Raw genomic sequence first — 16,270 nt, forward strand, 5'->3', positions numbered from 1 at the left:
TTGACAGACATTATGGTGGATGTGGTAGACTGTAGACATACATTATGGTGGATGTGGTAGACTGTTGACAGACATTATGGTGGATGTGGTAGACTGTAGACAGACATTATGGTGGATGTGGTAGACTGTAGACAGACATTATGGTGGATGTGGTAGACTGTAGACAGACATTATGGTGGATGTGGTAGACTGTAGACAGACCGCATGGTGGATGTGGTAGACTGTTGACAGACATTATGGTGGATGTGGTAGACTGGTGACAGACATTATGGTGGATGTGGTAGACTGTTGACAGACATTATGGTGGATGTGGTAGACTGTAGACAGACGGTATGTTGGATGTGGTAGACTGTAGACAGACCGCATGGTGGATGTGGTAGACTGTTGACAGACATTATGGTGGATGTGTTAGACTGTAGACAGACAGTATGGTGGATGTGGTAGACTGTAGACAGACATTATGGTGGATGTGGTAGACTGTAGACAGACATGGTTAATGTGGTAGGCTGTAGATAGACAGTATGGTGGATGTAACACCAGGATTTGATCACAATGATAAGACAGACTATCTGAGTGAGGTCCTATCACATCAACAGTACAACAGGATTAGTCTTATTCAGTGAACCAATGAAAGGAGTGTACATTTTTGTAAATGTTTACATTAAAATTAATGTAAAATCTTTAGATTGATAGACTATGAAATGTTTTGTGATAATGTCCTGTATTGTTGAAGACACCTTTGAACATAGAACAATGGACAGTCTTCCCTGCATGTTCTAACATGGTTCAATCTCTACCCTATCTCTAACATGGTTCTATCTCTAACATGGTTCTATCTCCAGCCTCTTTAACATGGTTCTATCTCTACCACATATCTCTAACATGGTTCTATCTCTACCCTATCTCTAACATGGTTCTATCTCTACCCTATCTCGAACATGATTCTATCTCTACCCTATCTCTAACATGGTTCTATCTCTACCCTATCTCTAACATGGTTCTATCTCTCCCCTTTCCCTAACATGGTTCTATCTCTAACATGGTTCTATCTCTACCCTATCTCTTTATTTTTTTAACCTTTATTTTACTAGGCAAGTCAGTTAAGAACAAATTCTTATGTTTAATGACGGCCTAGGAACAGTGGGTTACCTTGTCAACTCGGGGATTCGATCTTGCAACCTTTCGGTTACAAGTCCAACGCTCTAACCACCTGCTGCCCCATGGTTCTCTACCCTATCTCTACCCTATCTCTAACATGGTTCTATCTCTACCCTATCTCTAACATGTTTCTATCTCTACCCTATCTCTAACATGTTTCTATCTCTACCCTATCTCTCACATGGTTCTATCTTTACCCTATCTCTAACATGGTTCTATCTCTACCCTATCTCTAACATGGTTATATCTCTAACATTGTTATATCTCTACCCTATCTCTAGCATGTTTCTATCTCTACCCTATCTCTAACATGGTTCTATCTCTACCCTTTCTCTCACATGGTTCTATCTTTACCCTATCTCTAACATGGTTCTATCTCTACCCTATCTCTAATAATGTTCTATCTCTACCCTATCTCTAACATGGTTCTATCTCTAACATGGTTCTATCTTTACCCTATCTCTAACATGGTTCTATCTCTACCCTATCTCTAACATGGTTATATCTCTAACATTGTTATATCTCTACCCTATCTCTAACATGGTTCTATCTCTAACATGGTTCTATCTTTACCCTATCTCTAACATGGTTATATCTCTAACATTGTTATATCTCTACCCTATCTCTAACATGTTTCTATCTCTACCCTATCTCTAACATGTTTCTATCTCTACCCTATCTCTCACATGGTTCTATCTTTACCCTATCTCTAACATGGTTCTATCTCTACCCTATCTCTAACATGGTTATATCTCTAACATTGTTATATCTCTACCCTATCTCTATCATGTTTCTATCTCTACCCTATCTCTAACATGGTTCTATCTCTACCCTTTCTCTCACATGGTTCTATCTTTACCCTATCTCTAACATGGTTCTATCTCTACCCTATCTCTAATAATGTTCTATCTCTACCCTATCTCTAACATGGTTCTATCTCTAACATGGTTCTATCTTTACCCTATCTCTAACATGGTTCTATCTCTAACATGGTTCTATCTCTACCCTTTCTCTAACATGGTTCTATCTCAACCCTATCTCTAACATTGTTCTATCTCTACCCTATCTCTAACATGGTTCTATCTCTATCCTATCTCTAACATGGTTCTATCTCTACCCTATCTCTAACATGGTTCTATCTCTACCCTATCTCTAACATGGTTCTATCTCTACCCTATCTCTAACATGGTTCTATCTCTATCCTATCTCTAACATGGTTCTATCTCTACCCTATCTCTAACATGGTTCTATCTCTACCCTGTCTCTAACATGGTTCTATCTCTATCCTATCTCTAACATGGTTCTATCTCTACCCTATCTCTAACATGGTTCTATCTCTACCCTATCTCTAACATGGTTCTATCTGTAGCCTATCTCTAACATGGTTCTATCTCTATGCTATGATTAACATGGTTCTACCTCTACCCTCTCTAACATGGTTCTATCTCTAGCCTATCTCTAACATGGTTCTATCTCTACCCTATGATTAACATGGTTCTACCTCTACCCTCTCTAACATGGTTCTATCACTACCCTGTCTCTAACATGGTTCTATATCTTGCATGCCCGCATCCATCTTTCCCCTGCATTTTATAGAACTTACAACTGTATGGGAACCGGGAGTCCCGTGCACAGAGAGTATGTATTCTCCCTCTCACCAGAATATCTGCACTTTCTGTTATGTGTTTTCTTCATGGCTAGCCTGTTGCATGTGGCCTATTTTGCTTATGAAAAATGTAAGGAATCTACTGTAGTAACTTAGCCAAGTGAGCTAATGGGCATGAAAACCACGGAAGCCATTCCATGCTAAATGCATTGATGGTATTACTGTATCTTGGCCTTCTCATGTGCAAGGTTAGCAGAGCGTCATGCGAGCTGCGAGGTAGCCAGGACAATGCAGCCGTAATGGGTCCAGTCCAAACTCTGGCTGTGCCGCTGGACTGCCACAGCAGAGCAGATGATTTATGTACTGGCCTGCTGTCTGTCAGAGTGGCTGGCTGAGCGATGGGTTCCTTTTCAAAAGGCCCTTATCTGAAGACTGACAGCATTCCTCCCGGACCCCCATGTTTTATTTTTACAGTTTCTTAAAAAGGGGTATTTGGGCTCGGGTTACCTTTTGTGGTGGGCTTGACCATGCTGATCGGCGTGCCAGTCAGTGAGAGCTATAGAGCTAGTACTGCTAGAATGAATGTCTCAACACAGACACATAGAAAAGGGTGCTGCTGCAGCTAGCAAGAAGAAAACCAGTGCTTTTGAGATGGTTGTTTTAAGACCTGTTGGGTTAAGGTGTGTCTTGGTTTTGATTTGTTCTGCATCACTCAAGGTATCCTCTCAGAGAATGGTTCAAAAGGCAAATCTTTTCAAACTCTACATGACAGGCATGTCTTGAAACCTGCGGTTGGGCTTTCCCCACCCGTGTATTCTAATTACAAACGTTTCATACTCTTTTAATGGGCCGAGATGGAGAGAGAGCAGCGGTACATTAAAGACTTAGTAATTAGCTCTGGGATCAAGTCATGAATTTCCCTCTGGTGAAGAGCGATGAAGCGCAGAGGAAGAGATGTTTTATCAGCTGTCTCAACTGTCTCATTCCCCTGCCAGGCATGGAAAAATAATAAGATAAATAAATATTATGAAATGAAGCAAGACACATTTTGAGGACATGTGTTAGAGGATCTGGCCCTCACTGGTTGGCTGTTCGTGGTGCCTTTGAACAAGGCGATGTCGAGACATGAGAGACATCGAGAACCAGGGCAAAAAGGATGAGGTAAAAAAAATCAGCACTTGTCAACAGAGTGTTTTGCTCACCTGTGGGTGGAGGCAGAAGTTGGCCCTGGAAAACTGTTTCACTGGGAATATTTGTTTCAAGGAAAGTCCTAGAGCTAAAACCTGATTGAATGGTGAACAGTACTACAGCTGAAGTCGGAAGTTTACATACACTTAGGTTGGAGTCATTAAAACTTGTTTTTCAATCACTCCACAAATTTCTTGTTAACAAACTATAGTTTTGGCAAGTCGGTTAGGACATCTACTTTGTAATTACACAAGTAATTTTTCCAACAATTGTTTACAGACAGATGATTTCACTTATAATTCACTGTATCACAATTCCAGTGGGTCAGAAGTTTACATACACTAAGTTGACTGTGCCTTTAAACAGCTTGGAAAATTCCAGAAAATTTGAGTCAATTTGAGTCAATTGGAGGTGTACCTGTGGATGTATTTCAAGGCCTACCTTCAAACTCAGCGCCTCTTTGCTTGACATCATGGGAAAATCAAAAGAAATCAGCCAAGACCTCAGAAAAATCAATGTAGAACTCCACAAGTTTGGTTCATCCTTCGGAGCAATTTCCAAACTCCTGAAGGTACCACGTTCATCTGTACAAACAGTAGCACGCAAGTATAAACACCATGGGACCACGCAGCCGTCATACCGCTCAGGAAGGAGACGTGTTCTGTCTCATAGAGATGAGCGTACTTTGGTGCGAAAAGTCCAATTCAGTCCCAGAACAATAGCAAAGGACCTTTTGTTGAGGAAACAGATACAAAAGTATCTATATCCACAGTAAAACAGGTCCTATATCGACATAACCTGAAAGGCCGCTCAGCAAGGAAGAGGCCACTGCTTCAAAACCACCATAAAAAAGCCTGAATACGGTTTGCAACTGCACATGGGGACAAAGATCGTACTTTTTGGATAAATGTCTACTGGTCTGATGAAACAAAAATAGAACTGTTTGGCCATAATGACCATTGTTATGTTTGGAGGAAAAAGGGTGACGCTTGCAAGCCGAATAACACCATCCCAACCGTGAAGCACGGGGGTGGCAGCATCATGTTGTGGGGGTGCTTTGCTGCTGGAGGGACTGGTGCACTTCACAAAATAGATGGCATCATGAGGAGGAAAATTATGTGGATATATTGAAGCAAAACATCTCAAGACATCAGTCAGGAAGTTAAAGCTTGGTCGCAAATGGGTCTTCCAAATGGACAATGACCCCAAGCATACTTCCAAAGTTGTGGCGAAATGGCTTAAGGACAGCAAAGTCAAGGTATTGGAGTGGCCATCACAAAGCCCTAACCTCAATCCCATAGAAAATGTGTGGGCAGAACTGAAAAAGTGTGTTCGAGCAAGGAGGCCTACAAACCTGACTCAGTTACACCAGCTCTGTCAGGAGGAATGGGCCAAAATTCACCCAATTTATTGTGGGAAGCGTGTGGAAGGCTACCTGAAACGTTTGACCCAAGTTAAACAATTTAAAGGCAATGCTACCAAATACTAATTGAGTGTATGTAAACTTCTGACCCACTGAGAATGTGACGTGAAGAAATAAAAGCTGAAATAAATCATTCTCTCTACTATTATTCTGACATTTCACATTCTTAAAATAAAGTGGTGATCCTAACGGACCTAAGACAGGGAATTTTTCCTTGGATTAAATGTCAGGAATTGTGAAAAACTGAGTTTAAATGTATTTGGCTAAGGTGAGTGTAAACATCCGACTTCAACTGTACATGTAATGTTATCATTCATATAACTAGTATTACTAGTACTGTTACCAAAGAGTAATAATGCTAGACTCTCCATTATTATATCAATAGGACTGCAGGAGTAAAGGAATTCACTGTTGCATGACCTTACTGAGTGAGAGTTGGTCACACTGGTGAGAAGCAGCCTTGTTTGTTTGATGTCACACTAGTCCAGACATAACATTCACTTGGATGAAAAAGACACTGGCTTCCACAAACACTTTGGGATGTTGCATCTGAAAGAATCATTGTATTCTTGAAATGTATTGGATGGTTTCAATTGCCCATGATTATACAAGAGTGGCAACATTTTCTCATTGATAGGGTGTAACCTGCCTCCCCCTCTGGGACATGGTAGGGTGGGCCACTATCAACTACAATGAACAAAGAGAGATATCATTCCAAAATGTTTATTTAATCACAATCTGATCCCATTTCACAAGTGTGGATGAAAAGTACACCGTAACCTGCATTCAGCTCGCAGCTATGTTCAAACGATGATGTATTCAGATTGAATGGATTCAGTTACACTGTAAACCTGTCATGAATTCACCCTTCACGCCCTGTGTGTCTCGGACATATGCAGCTGTCTTGGCTGAATTCCTCGCCAGAAGGCTGCATGCTCCAGTGCAGAGCAGAGCTCACAGCTTTATGGATGGGGTGTTTCGGTCTTTCACAGACTGTGGTTACTATACCGACAGTGAGGACTTCTCAGCACTCATGTCCTGTCTAAGACTGCCTGGCTGGGTGGTTGGATGTCAGAGAGTTATTTTACTGTTGTCACTGCTAGGAGGAGTTCAGTAGTGTCAATCAGTTCAAATCAGTTGGCTATTTGAAAGATACTCTGTCTGCCTGTCTGTCGGTCGGTCTGTTTGTCTATTCATCTGTCTGTTTCTAGTTCTGTCTGTCCGTCCGTCTGTCCGTCCGTCTGTCCATCTCTACTTCTGTCTGTCCATCAGTCTGTTTGCCTGTTTTTGTGTGTGTGTTTAATGCTAATGCCTGATGCTAATGCTGTTAATATCTGCCAGATGTGCTCTGTCGTCATCTAACAGCTCTGCCTCCACTACTCTACCACCATCACAGGTCCTTAGAAAAGAGGCCCAGCAGTTAGAGCCCCGGGGCATGTGGGATGCTCTGAGAAAGGGGGCAAGCCAAGCTCTCTTTTCTGACCTGGAGGTAGCTACACAAGTCTTGTTTTCAGATGTGTCCCTTTCCTATTTAACCTGTAGATGTTTACGGGTTCTCTTGATTGGGTCTGTGTAATGTTGTGTCTTAAATGTCACATGATATGGATCATGCTCAATATATTGATTTATTTTGTTGTTGATGATAAACTATGTTGTTGGCCCTAGTTTGGTTGATGACTCTGATATGGCTCAGTACCATGTGTAACTGTCAGGAGGAGGGAAAATGCTGGAAGTTCAACGTTGGTCTCCCTGTGTTTCCTAGCCACATATGAACCATTAACATAGTCAATTGTAAAATGACTGAAGTGTGCTACATTTACACATTGATATTAGACAATGAAGGGAGCATAAAAGCATTTGTCGGCATTTGTGTTGTTCAAGAGCTCTCTATGTGGCACTTGGCTGCATGTTTCTACGTACAAGCATGTGTGTGTTTGTGTGAGTCAAATGTATTTTGCATGGTTGGGTCCTTGTAGATAAATGGTCCTCGTGGTCGGCCATAAGTGGTCCTTTTCTTTATGAGGAATGGAAGTCAGACTGAATCACAAATGTGTTTTCCCTTCCAGAATATAGATGAAAATATGACCGACACGACCCTGCTGGTTCATTTCTTCGGGAAAAAGGGAAAGGCAGAGTTGGGCTTTGATGATTTTTACAGGCAAGTAGGGAAATGTACAAAAACTCCAACTTACATCTTGCATTTGCAGTGTCAGATATATATATATAATGTGCAACAAAGTACTGAGTAAGGGTCTCAATACTTTCCGAATGCGCTGTATATAATGTACAATACACAATTGTAATTTCTACTAATTATAGAAATATTTGCAATTGAATTAATCATACTCATCCTAACTCATTGTGGTAGCTATAGTCAGGTACCCAGTCCAGTGTCCCCTCTCTCTGTACTGTATGTGAGTTGGTGGTGGCATTACCTATTACCAGTGCCTCTATCTCTCTCTTCACTTCTCTGTCTCCCTCTCCATCTCTCTGTCTCTCTCTTCACCTCGCTGTCTCCCTCTCCATCTCTCTGTCTCCCTCTTCACCTCGCTGTCTCCCACTGCTCTCCGTCTCCCTCTTCACTCCCCACTGTCTCCCTCTCCAACTCTGTCTCCCTCATCACCTCGCTGTCTCCCTCTCCATCTCCCTCTTCACTCCTCTCTGCCTCCCTCTCCTCCCTGTCTCCCTCTCTTTCTCCCTCTCCACCCTTCTCTGTCTCCCTCTCCACCCTTCTCTGTTTCCCTCTCCACCCCTCTCTGTCTCCCTCTCCATCCCTCCCCAGATTCATGGACAACTTGCAGACAGAGGTGCTTGAGATTGAGTTCCTGTCCTATTCCAAAGGCCTGCCTATCATCAGTGAGGAGGACTTTGCCCACATCCTGTTGCGTTTCACCAACGTAGACGACATTGCAGGTTACCTGGACAATGTGCGCAAGAGCATTACAGATGAGAAGGTGATTGTGGAGCGCTTGCAATGTAGTCTTTGCCTTATGCTAACACACTCAAACACCCTAAGGCTCCCCCTCACCTCAAACTACCTCCATCCTCCATCCCCCCTCACCTCAAATTAACTCCATCTCCCCTCACCTCAAATGACCTCCATCCCCCTTCACCTCAAACTACCTCCATCCCCCCTCACCTCAAACTACCTCCATCCCCCCTCACCTCAAACTACCTCCATCCCCCTTCACCTCAAACTACCTCCATCCCCCCTCACCTCAAACTACCTCCATCCCCCTTCACCTCAAACTACCTCCATCCCCCCTCACCTCAAATTAACTCCATCTCCCCTCACCTCAAATGACCTCCACACCCCCTTCACCTCAAACTACCTCGATCCCCCCTCACCTCAAACTACTCCATCTACCTCTATTTCCCACCTCAAACTACCTCCATCTCCTCTCACCTCAAACTACCTCCATCTCCTCTCACCTCAAACTACCTCCATCTCACCTCAAACTACCTCCATTTCCCCTTACCTCAAACTACCTCTATCTCCCCTCACCTCAAACTACCTATATCCCCCTCACCTTAAACTACCTCCATATCACATCAAACTACCTCCATCCCCCCTCACCTCAAACTACCTCCATTCCCCCTCACCTTAAACAACCTCCATCTACCTCCATCTCCCCTCAAACTACCTCAATATCCCCTCACCTCAAACCACCTCCATCTCCCCTCAACTCAAATTACCTCCATCCCTCTTCACCTCAAACTACCTCCATCCCTCTTCACCTCAAACTACCTCTATCCCCCCTCACCTCAAACTACCTCCATTTCCCCTCACCTCAAACTACCTCCAGCTACCTCCATCTCACCTCAAACTACATCCATCCCCCTCACCTAAAACTACCTTAATCTCCCCTCAGCTCAAACTACTCCATCTACCTCTATCTCCCACCTCAAACTACCTCCATCTCCCCTCACCTCAAACTACCTCCATCTCCCCTCACCTCAAACTACCTCCATCTCACCTCAAACTACATCCATCCCCCTCACCTAAAACTACCTTAATCTCCCCTCACCTCAAACTACCTCCATCTCACCTCAAACTACTTCCATCCCCCTCACCTAAAACTACCTTAATCTCCCCTCACCTCAAACTACTCCATCTACCTCTATCTCCCACCTCAAACTACCTCCATCTCCCCTCACCTCAAACTACCTCTATCTCCCCTCACCTCAAACTACCTCCATCTCACCTCAAACTACATCCACCCCCCCTCACCTAAAACTACCTTAATCTCCCCTCACCTCAAACTACCTCCATCTCCCCTCACCTCAAACTACCTCCATCTCACCTCAAACTACATCCACCCCCCCTCACCTAAAACTACCTTAATCTCCCCTCACCTCAAACTACATCCCTCTCACCTCAAACTACCTCCATCTCCCCTCACCTCAAACTACCTCTATCTCCCCTCACCTCAAACTACCTCCATCTCACCTCAAACTACATCCACCCCCCCTCACCTCAAACTACCTCTATCCCACTCACCTTAAACTACCTCCATATCACATCAAACTACCTCCATCCCCCCTCACCTCAAACTACCTCCATCTCCCCTCACCTCAAACTACCTCCATCTCACCTCAAACTACATCCACCCCCCCTCACCTAAAACTACCTTAATCTCCCCTCACCTCAAACTACATCCATCTCACCTCAAACACCCTCCATCTCCCCTCACCTCAAACTACCTCTATCTCCCCTCACCTCAAACAACCTCCATCTCACCTCAAACTACATCCACCCCCCCTCACCTCAAACTACCTCCATCTCACCTCAAACTACCTCCATCTCCCCTCACCTCAAACTACCTCTATCCCCCTCACCTTAAACTACCTCCATATCACATCAAACTACCTCCATCTCCCCTCACCTCAAACTACCTCCATCTCCCCTCACCTCAAACTACCTCCATCTCCCCTCACCTCAAACTACCTCCATCTCACCTCAAACTACCTCCATCTCCCCTCACCTCAAACTACCTCTATCCCCCTCACCTTAAACTACCTCCATATCACATCAAACTACCTCCATCTCCCCTCACCTCAAACTACCTCCATCTCCCCTCACCTTAAACTACCTCCATCTCCCCTCACCTCAAACTACCTCCATCTCACCTCACCTCAAACTACCTCCATCTCACCTAAAACTCCCTTCATCTCCCCTCACCTCAAACTACCGCCATTTACCTCCATCTCCCCTCACCTTAAACTACCTACATCCCCCCTCACCTCAAACTACCTCCATCTACCTCCATCTCACCTCAAACTACCTCCATATCACCTCAATCTACCTCCATCCCCCTCACCTCAATCTACCTCCATCTCACCTCAAACTACATCTATCCCCCTCACCTAAAACTACCTCCATCCCGCTCACCTCAAACTACCGCCATTTACCTCCATCTACTTCCATCTCACCTCAAACTACATCTATCCCCCCTCACCTAAAACTAACTCCATCCCCGCTCACCTCACACTACCTCCATCCCCCTCACCTAAAACTAACTCCATCCCCGCTCACCTCAAACTACCGCCATTTACCTCCATCTACCTCCATCTCACCTCAATCTACCTCCATCTCACCTCAAACTACATCTATCCCCGCTCACCTCACACTACCTCCATCCCCCTCACCTAAAACGACCTACATCTCATCTCAAACTACCTCCATCTCCCCTGACCTCAAACTACCCCCGTCTCCCCTCACCTAAAACTACCTCTATCCCCCCTCACCTTAAACTACCTCCATCCCCCCTCACCTCAAACTACCTCCATCCCCCTCACCTCACACTACCTCCATCCCCCCTCACCTAAAACTACCTCTATCTATCCCCCCTCACCTTGAACTACCTCCATCCCCCCTCACCTAAAACTACCTACATCTCATCTCAAACTACCTCCGTCTCCCCTCACCTAAAACTACCTCCATCCCCCCTCACCTCAAACTACCTCCATCTCCGCTCACCTCAAACTACCTCCAACTCCCCTCACCTCACCTCAAGCTACCTCCATATCACCTCAATCTACCTCCATCCCCCTCACCTCAAACGACCTCCATATCACCTCAATCTACCTCCATCCCCCTCACCTAAAACTACCTCCATATCACCTCAATCTACCTCCATCCCCCTCACCTAAAACTACCTCCATATCACCTCAATCTACCTCCATCCCCCTCACCTCAAACTACCTCCATATCACCTCAATCTACCTCCATCCCCCTCACCTAAAACTTCCTCCATCCCCCTCCTCCACCCCTTTACTGTTACCTCCCAGAAACCCCCCCTCTGCCCCCCTTAACCTTCCAGACGACCCCCCCACACACCCCCCTCCCCCTTAACCCCCACCAGATGATCCCCCCTACACACCCGCTCAGCCCTTTGCCCTTGACTCACCAACACCCCCTGGCCCCCAAGGCAACTCAGCCTAAATAGCCTCATAGCCTTTTGTTCCAGACACATGCAAGTGTGCTTTACTTAGTTTGGAAGTGTGAGATTGATTTAGTCAACCAGTAATCAACTGGTCATTCTCATGTTTTTCAATCAATTAAATCTTATTTTCTATTTTCAGTTTTGACATAAAAGAAAATTAAATGTTACTTATTTAGCAATAAACTGAGTGGCAATAATGTGTAGAGTGGTTTCAGGTAACCAGCTTGCCATAACATAGATAGTGATACACCAAGATGGAATGGAATTTCTTATTGTGTAATTTCTGTTCTGTGGTATTACTGAAATTATTAATGTGGACATACTATCTAACCAAATACTTGTCTGAAAACTTCTCTGTTGTTTTTCACTTGCGGTGAAGACAACCGTGAATTAGTTGCTGAGTGAAACTTTCACATTTTAGGTTTTTAGTTTGTTTTTCATTCGACACACTGACCCGCACATAAGGAGGTGAGCAGCTTCTCAGCGGGCCGAGTAGCTTGTTGCTAGATCGCCATTGATAATCAAGTGGGTCTCGTCGTTGTGCTAAGAGATAGTTTATGGAGCTTGCTTTGTTAAAATAGCAAAGCGTCACAAATGGCTCGTTACATCATTTGTTAGGCTCAGTGTGTTGGTTGTGTTGGAGGGGCCACTGAGGGAGGGAGCGAGCTATAGGAGTTTCTAGTAGCATTGGGATGGTTGTGTCGGAAGGGCGCCGGAGGGAGCGAGCTATAGGAGTTTCTAGTAGCAGTGGGATGGTTGAGTGGACATCAATAGGGCCTGTGTTTGACTCATCTGCCAACCCTGAGATGTTTGGGATTCAGCCCCCTTTTGTTTTTGTTTATGTAAGTGTTAGGTTAATCTGCTTTAGAAAACTCTACAAACACTCTGACCTTTTCCCCAAAAGCTACAATCAACTCATAGTATCCATACCAGGGGGGAACAACCCAGCGATGTATACTCTGTCTGTTTGGTCATTTTCCTGCCTTTGTGTCTGTTATCTGTGTGATGTCTTCAAGGTCCCGCGGACACTAAAGGCTTCCCTCTGGTTTAAGTGGAGTAGATTATGTGTCATGTGAAGTGCTGTTGCATTGTCTGGCTGGCCTTTTGGGTTGGGACATCCAGTCGTTTGCTTTATGTGTAATTCATTCCTGTCTCTCTCACGCCGTTTGAGCCTCAGATTTGACTCTTTTTACTTTTATACTTTAATATAATAGAGAATCTTTTTCAGTTTTTATTGATTTGAGTTGAGATAAATTACTGTTTAGTCTGCTTTGTAAAATGAATAGATTTAAATTGATTTGACTGACTTGGATTTGACTTTGATTTGAATTTGACTTTTTTAATCTTGTAGGGAATCACCTTTGATGAGTTCAGATCCTTCTTCCAATTCATGAACAACTTGGAGGATTTCGCTATAGCCATGCAAATGTACAACTTTGCCAACCGTTCCATTGGCCAAGGTTTGTTCCAATCATTCCATTGGCCAAGGTTTGTTCCAAACGTTCCATTGGCCAAGGTTAGTTCCAATCATTCCATTGGCCAAGGTTAATTCCAATCATTCCATTGGCCAAGGTTTGTTCCAAACGTTCCATTGACCAAGGTTAGTTCAAATTGTTCCATTGGCCAAGGTTAGTTACAATCATTCCATTGGCCAAGGTTTGTTCCAATCATTCCATTGGCCAAGGTTTGTTCCAAACGTTCCATTGACCAAGGTTTGTTCAAATTGTTCCATTGACCAAGGTTAATTCCAATCATTCCATTGGCCAAGGTTTGTTCCAAACGTTCCATTGACCAAGGTTAGTTCAAATTGTTCCATTGGCCAAGGTTAGTTACAATCATTCCATTGGCCAAGGTTTGTTCCAATCATTCCATTGGCCAAGGTTTGTTCCAAACGTTCCATTGACCAAGGTTTGTTCCAATCGTTCCATTGACCAAGGTTAGTTCCAATCATTCCATTGTCCAAGGTTTGTTCCAATCATTCCATTGTCCAAGGTTTGTTCCAATCATTCAATTGTCCAAGGTTTGTTCCAATCATTCCATTGGCCAAGGTTTGTTCCAATCATTCCATTGGCCAAGGTTTGTTCCAAACGTTCCATTGGCCAAGGTTTGTTCCAATCATTCCATTGTCCAAGGTTTGTTCCAAACGTTCCATTGGCCAAGGTTTGTTCCAAACGTTCCATTGTCCAAGGTTTGTTCCAATCATTCCATTGTCCAAGGTTTGTTCCAAACGTTCCATTGGCCAAGGTTTGTTCCAAACGTTCCATTGGCCAAGGTTTGTTCCAAACGTTCCATTGGCCAAGGTTTGTTCCAAACGTTCCATTGTCCAAGGTTTGTTCCAATCATTCCATTGTCCAAGGTTTGTTCCAAACGTTCCATTGGCCAAGGTTTGTTCCAAACGTTCCATTGTCCAAGGTTTGTTGCAATCATTCCATTGTCCAAGGTTTGTTCCAAACGTTCCATTGGCCAAGGTTAGTTCCAAACGTTCCATTGACCAAGGTTTGTTCCAAACGTTCCATTGGCCAAGGTTAGTTCCAAACGTTCCATTGACCAAGGTTAGTTTCACTCTTTATTTGATTTGTTTGACTACTGAAATACATGGACGAGGAATAACCACACTGTTTTTACACTGTTCCATTGTTCCACTCTTCAACTGTTCCACTCGTCCACTGTTTACACTGTTCCACTCTTCAACTGTTCCACTCATCCACTGTTTACACTGTTCCACTCTTCAACTGTTCCACTCTTCCACTGTTAACACACCATCTATACACTATGACTGCGTCCCAAATGGCACCATATTCCCTATATAGTGCACTACTTTTGACCTCATTGACCCTGGTATAGGGAAAAGGGTGCCATCTGGGACGGAGACTACAATGGTAGTCCAACTTAGTGGCACAAATAGTGGTGTGCTGATTCTGTTCCCCTCGTCCCTCTCAGATGAGTTGGCCCGTGCAGTCTATGTGACGACGGGGCTGAAGCTGACTGAACACCTGGTCAACACTGTGTTCCACATCTTCGACGAGGACCGTGACGGACAGCTCAGTTACAAGGAGTTCATTGGTGTCATGAAGGACCGGCTGCACCGCCGCACGGTAAGGAGAGGGGCAGGCAGGCAAGGAGGGAGGGAAGGAGGGTAAGACAGGCAGGGTGGGAAGGAGAGTAAGACAGGCAGGGAGGGAAGGAGGGTAAGACAGGCAAGAAAGGAAGGAGGGTAAGACAGGCAGGAAAGGAAGGAGTGTAAGACAGGCAGGAAAGGAAGGAGTGTAAGACAGGCAGGGAGGTAAGGAGGCAGGCTGGGAAGGAGGAGGCAGGGAGGTAAGGAGGGTAAGACAGGCAGGGAGGGAAGGAGGGTAAGACAGGCAGGGAGGTAAGGAGGCAGGCTGGGAAGGAGGAGGCAGGGAGGAAGGGTGGAGTAGAGTTGTGTGGAGGCCGTCAGGATAGCTGATAGAGGTATAGTCCTTCATATGTAATGGGAACAGGGATGAATAGATCATGTTCACAGAATCTGTCTAAACAGAGCAATGCATGTTTATGATAAGCTATGTTTAGAATTACCATGTCTTATATGTTGATAGTTTAGACACAGTCACTATCTAATGTTGATAGTTTAGAAAGAGTCACTATCTAATGTTGATAGTTTATGGAACAGTCACTATCTAATGTTGATAGTTTAGAAAGAGTCACTATCTAATGTTGATAGTTTATGGAACAGTCACTATCTAATGTTGATAGTTTAGAAAGAGTCACTATCTAATGTTGATAGTTTATGGAACAGTCACTATCTAATGTTGATAGTTTAGATAGTGACTGGTCCCTAATGTTGATTGTTTGGGAAGCAGTCACTATCTAATGTGGATAGTTTAAAAAGAGTCACTATCTAATGTTGATCGTTTAAACACAGTCACTATCTAATGTTGATAGTTTAGACACAGTCACTATCTAATGTTGATAGTTTCGACACAGTCACTATCTAATGTTGATAGTTTACACACAGTCACTATCTAATGTGGATAGTTTAAAAAGAGTCACTATCTAATGTTGATAGTTTACACACAGTCACTATCTAATGTTGATTGTTTGGGAAGCAGTCACTATCTAATGTGGATAGTTTAAAAAGAGTCACTATCTAATGTTGATAGTTTAGTCACAGTCACTATCTAATGTTGATAGTTTAGACACAGTCACTATCTAATGTTGATAGTTTAGACACAGTCACTATCTAATGTTGATAGTTTACACACAGTCACTATCTAATGTTGATAGTTTAGACACAGTCACTATCTAATGTTGATAGTTTAGACACAGTCACTATCTAATGATAGTTTAGACACAGTCACTATCTAATGATAGTTTAGATACAGTCACTATCTAATGTTGATAGTTTAGATACAGTCACTATCTAATGTTGATAGTTTAGACAGTCACTATCTAATGCTGATAGTTTAA

General features: G+C 43.8%; 1 protein-coding gene across 5 annotated transcripts in view; it reads left to right on the forward strand.

Annotated features, from left to right (window-relative positions):
- Window positions 1-16,270, forward strand: part of micu3b (mitochondrial calcium uptake family, member 3b) — a 39,675-nt gene that overhangs the window by 12,255 nt on the left and 11,150 nt on the right. For 2 of the 5 annotated variants that reach the window (XR_005041132.1, XM_036969585.1), the window contains exons 8-13: window positions 2,755-2,796; window positions 6,772-6,864; window positions 7,442-7,533; window positions 8,158-8,329; window positions 13,173-13,281; window positions 14,762-14,916. Coding sequence is in view for 4 of the 5 variants with exons in the window: in XM_036969585.1 (XP_036825480.1) it covers window positions 2,755-2,796; window positions 6,772-6,864; window positions 7,442-7,533; window positions 8,158-8,329; window positions 13,173-13,281; window positions 14,762-14,916 (663 nt within the window). In the remaining variant the exon portion in view is untranslated. The remainder of the gene's footprint in view (window positions 1-2,754; window positions 2,797-6,771; window positions 6,865-7,441; window positions 7,534-8,157; window positions 8,330-13,172; window positions 13,282-14,761; window positions 14,917-16,270) is intronic. The other 3 variants (XM_036969587.1, XM_036969586.1, XM_036969588.1) reach the window with 3 other exon arrangements.

Source organism: Oncorhynchus mykiss, chromosome 31, assembly GCF_013265735.2.
Source record: "Oncorhynchus mykiss isolate Arlee chromosome 31, USDA_OmykA_1.1, whole genome shotgun sequence".
NCBI lineage: Eukaryota > Metazoa > Chordata > Actinopteri > Salmoniformes > Salmonidae > Oncorhynchus > Oncorhynchus mykiss.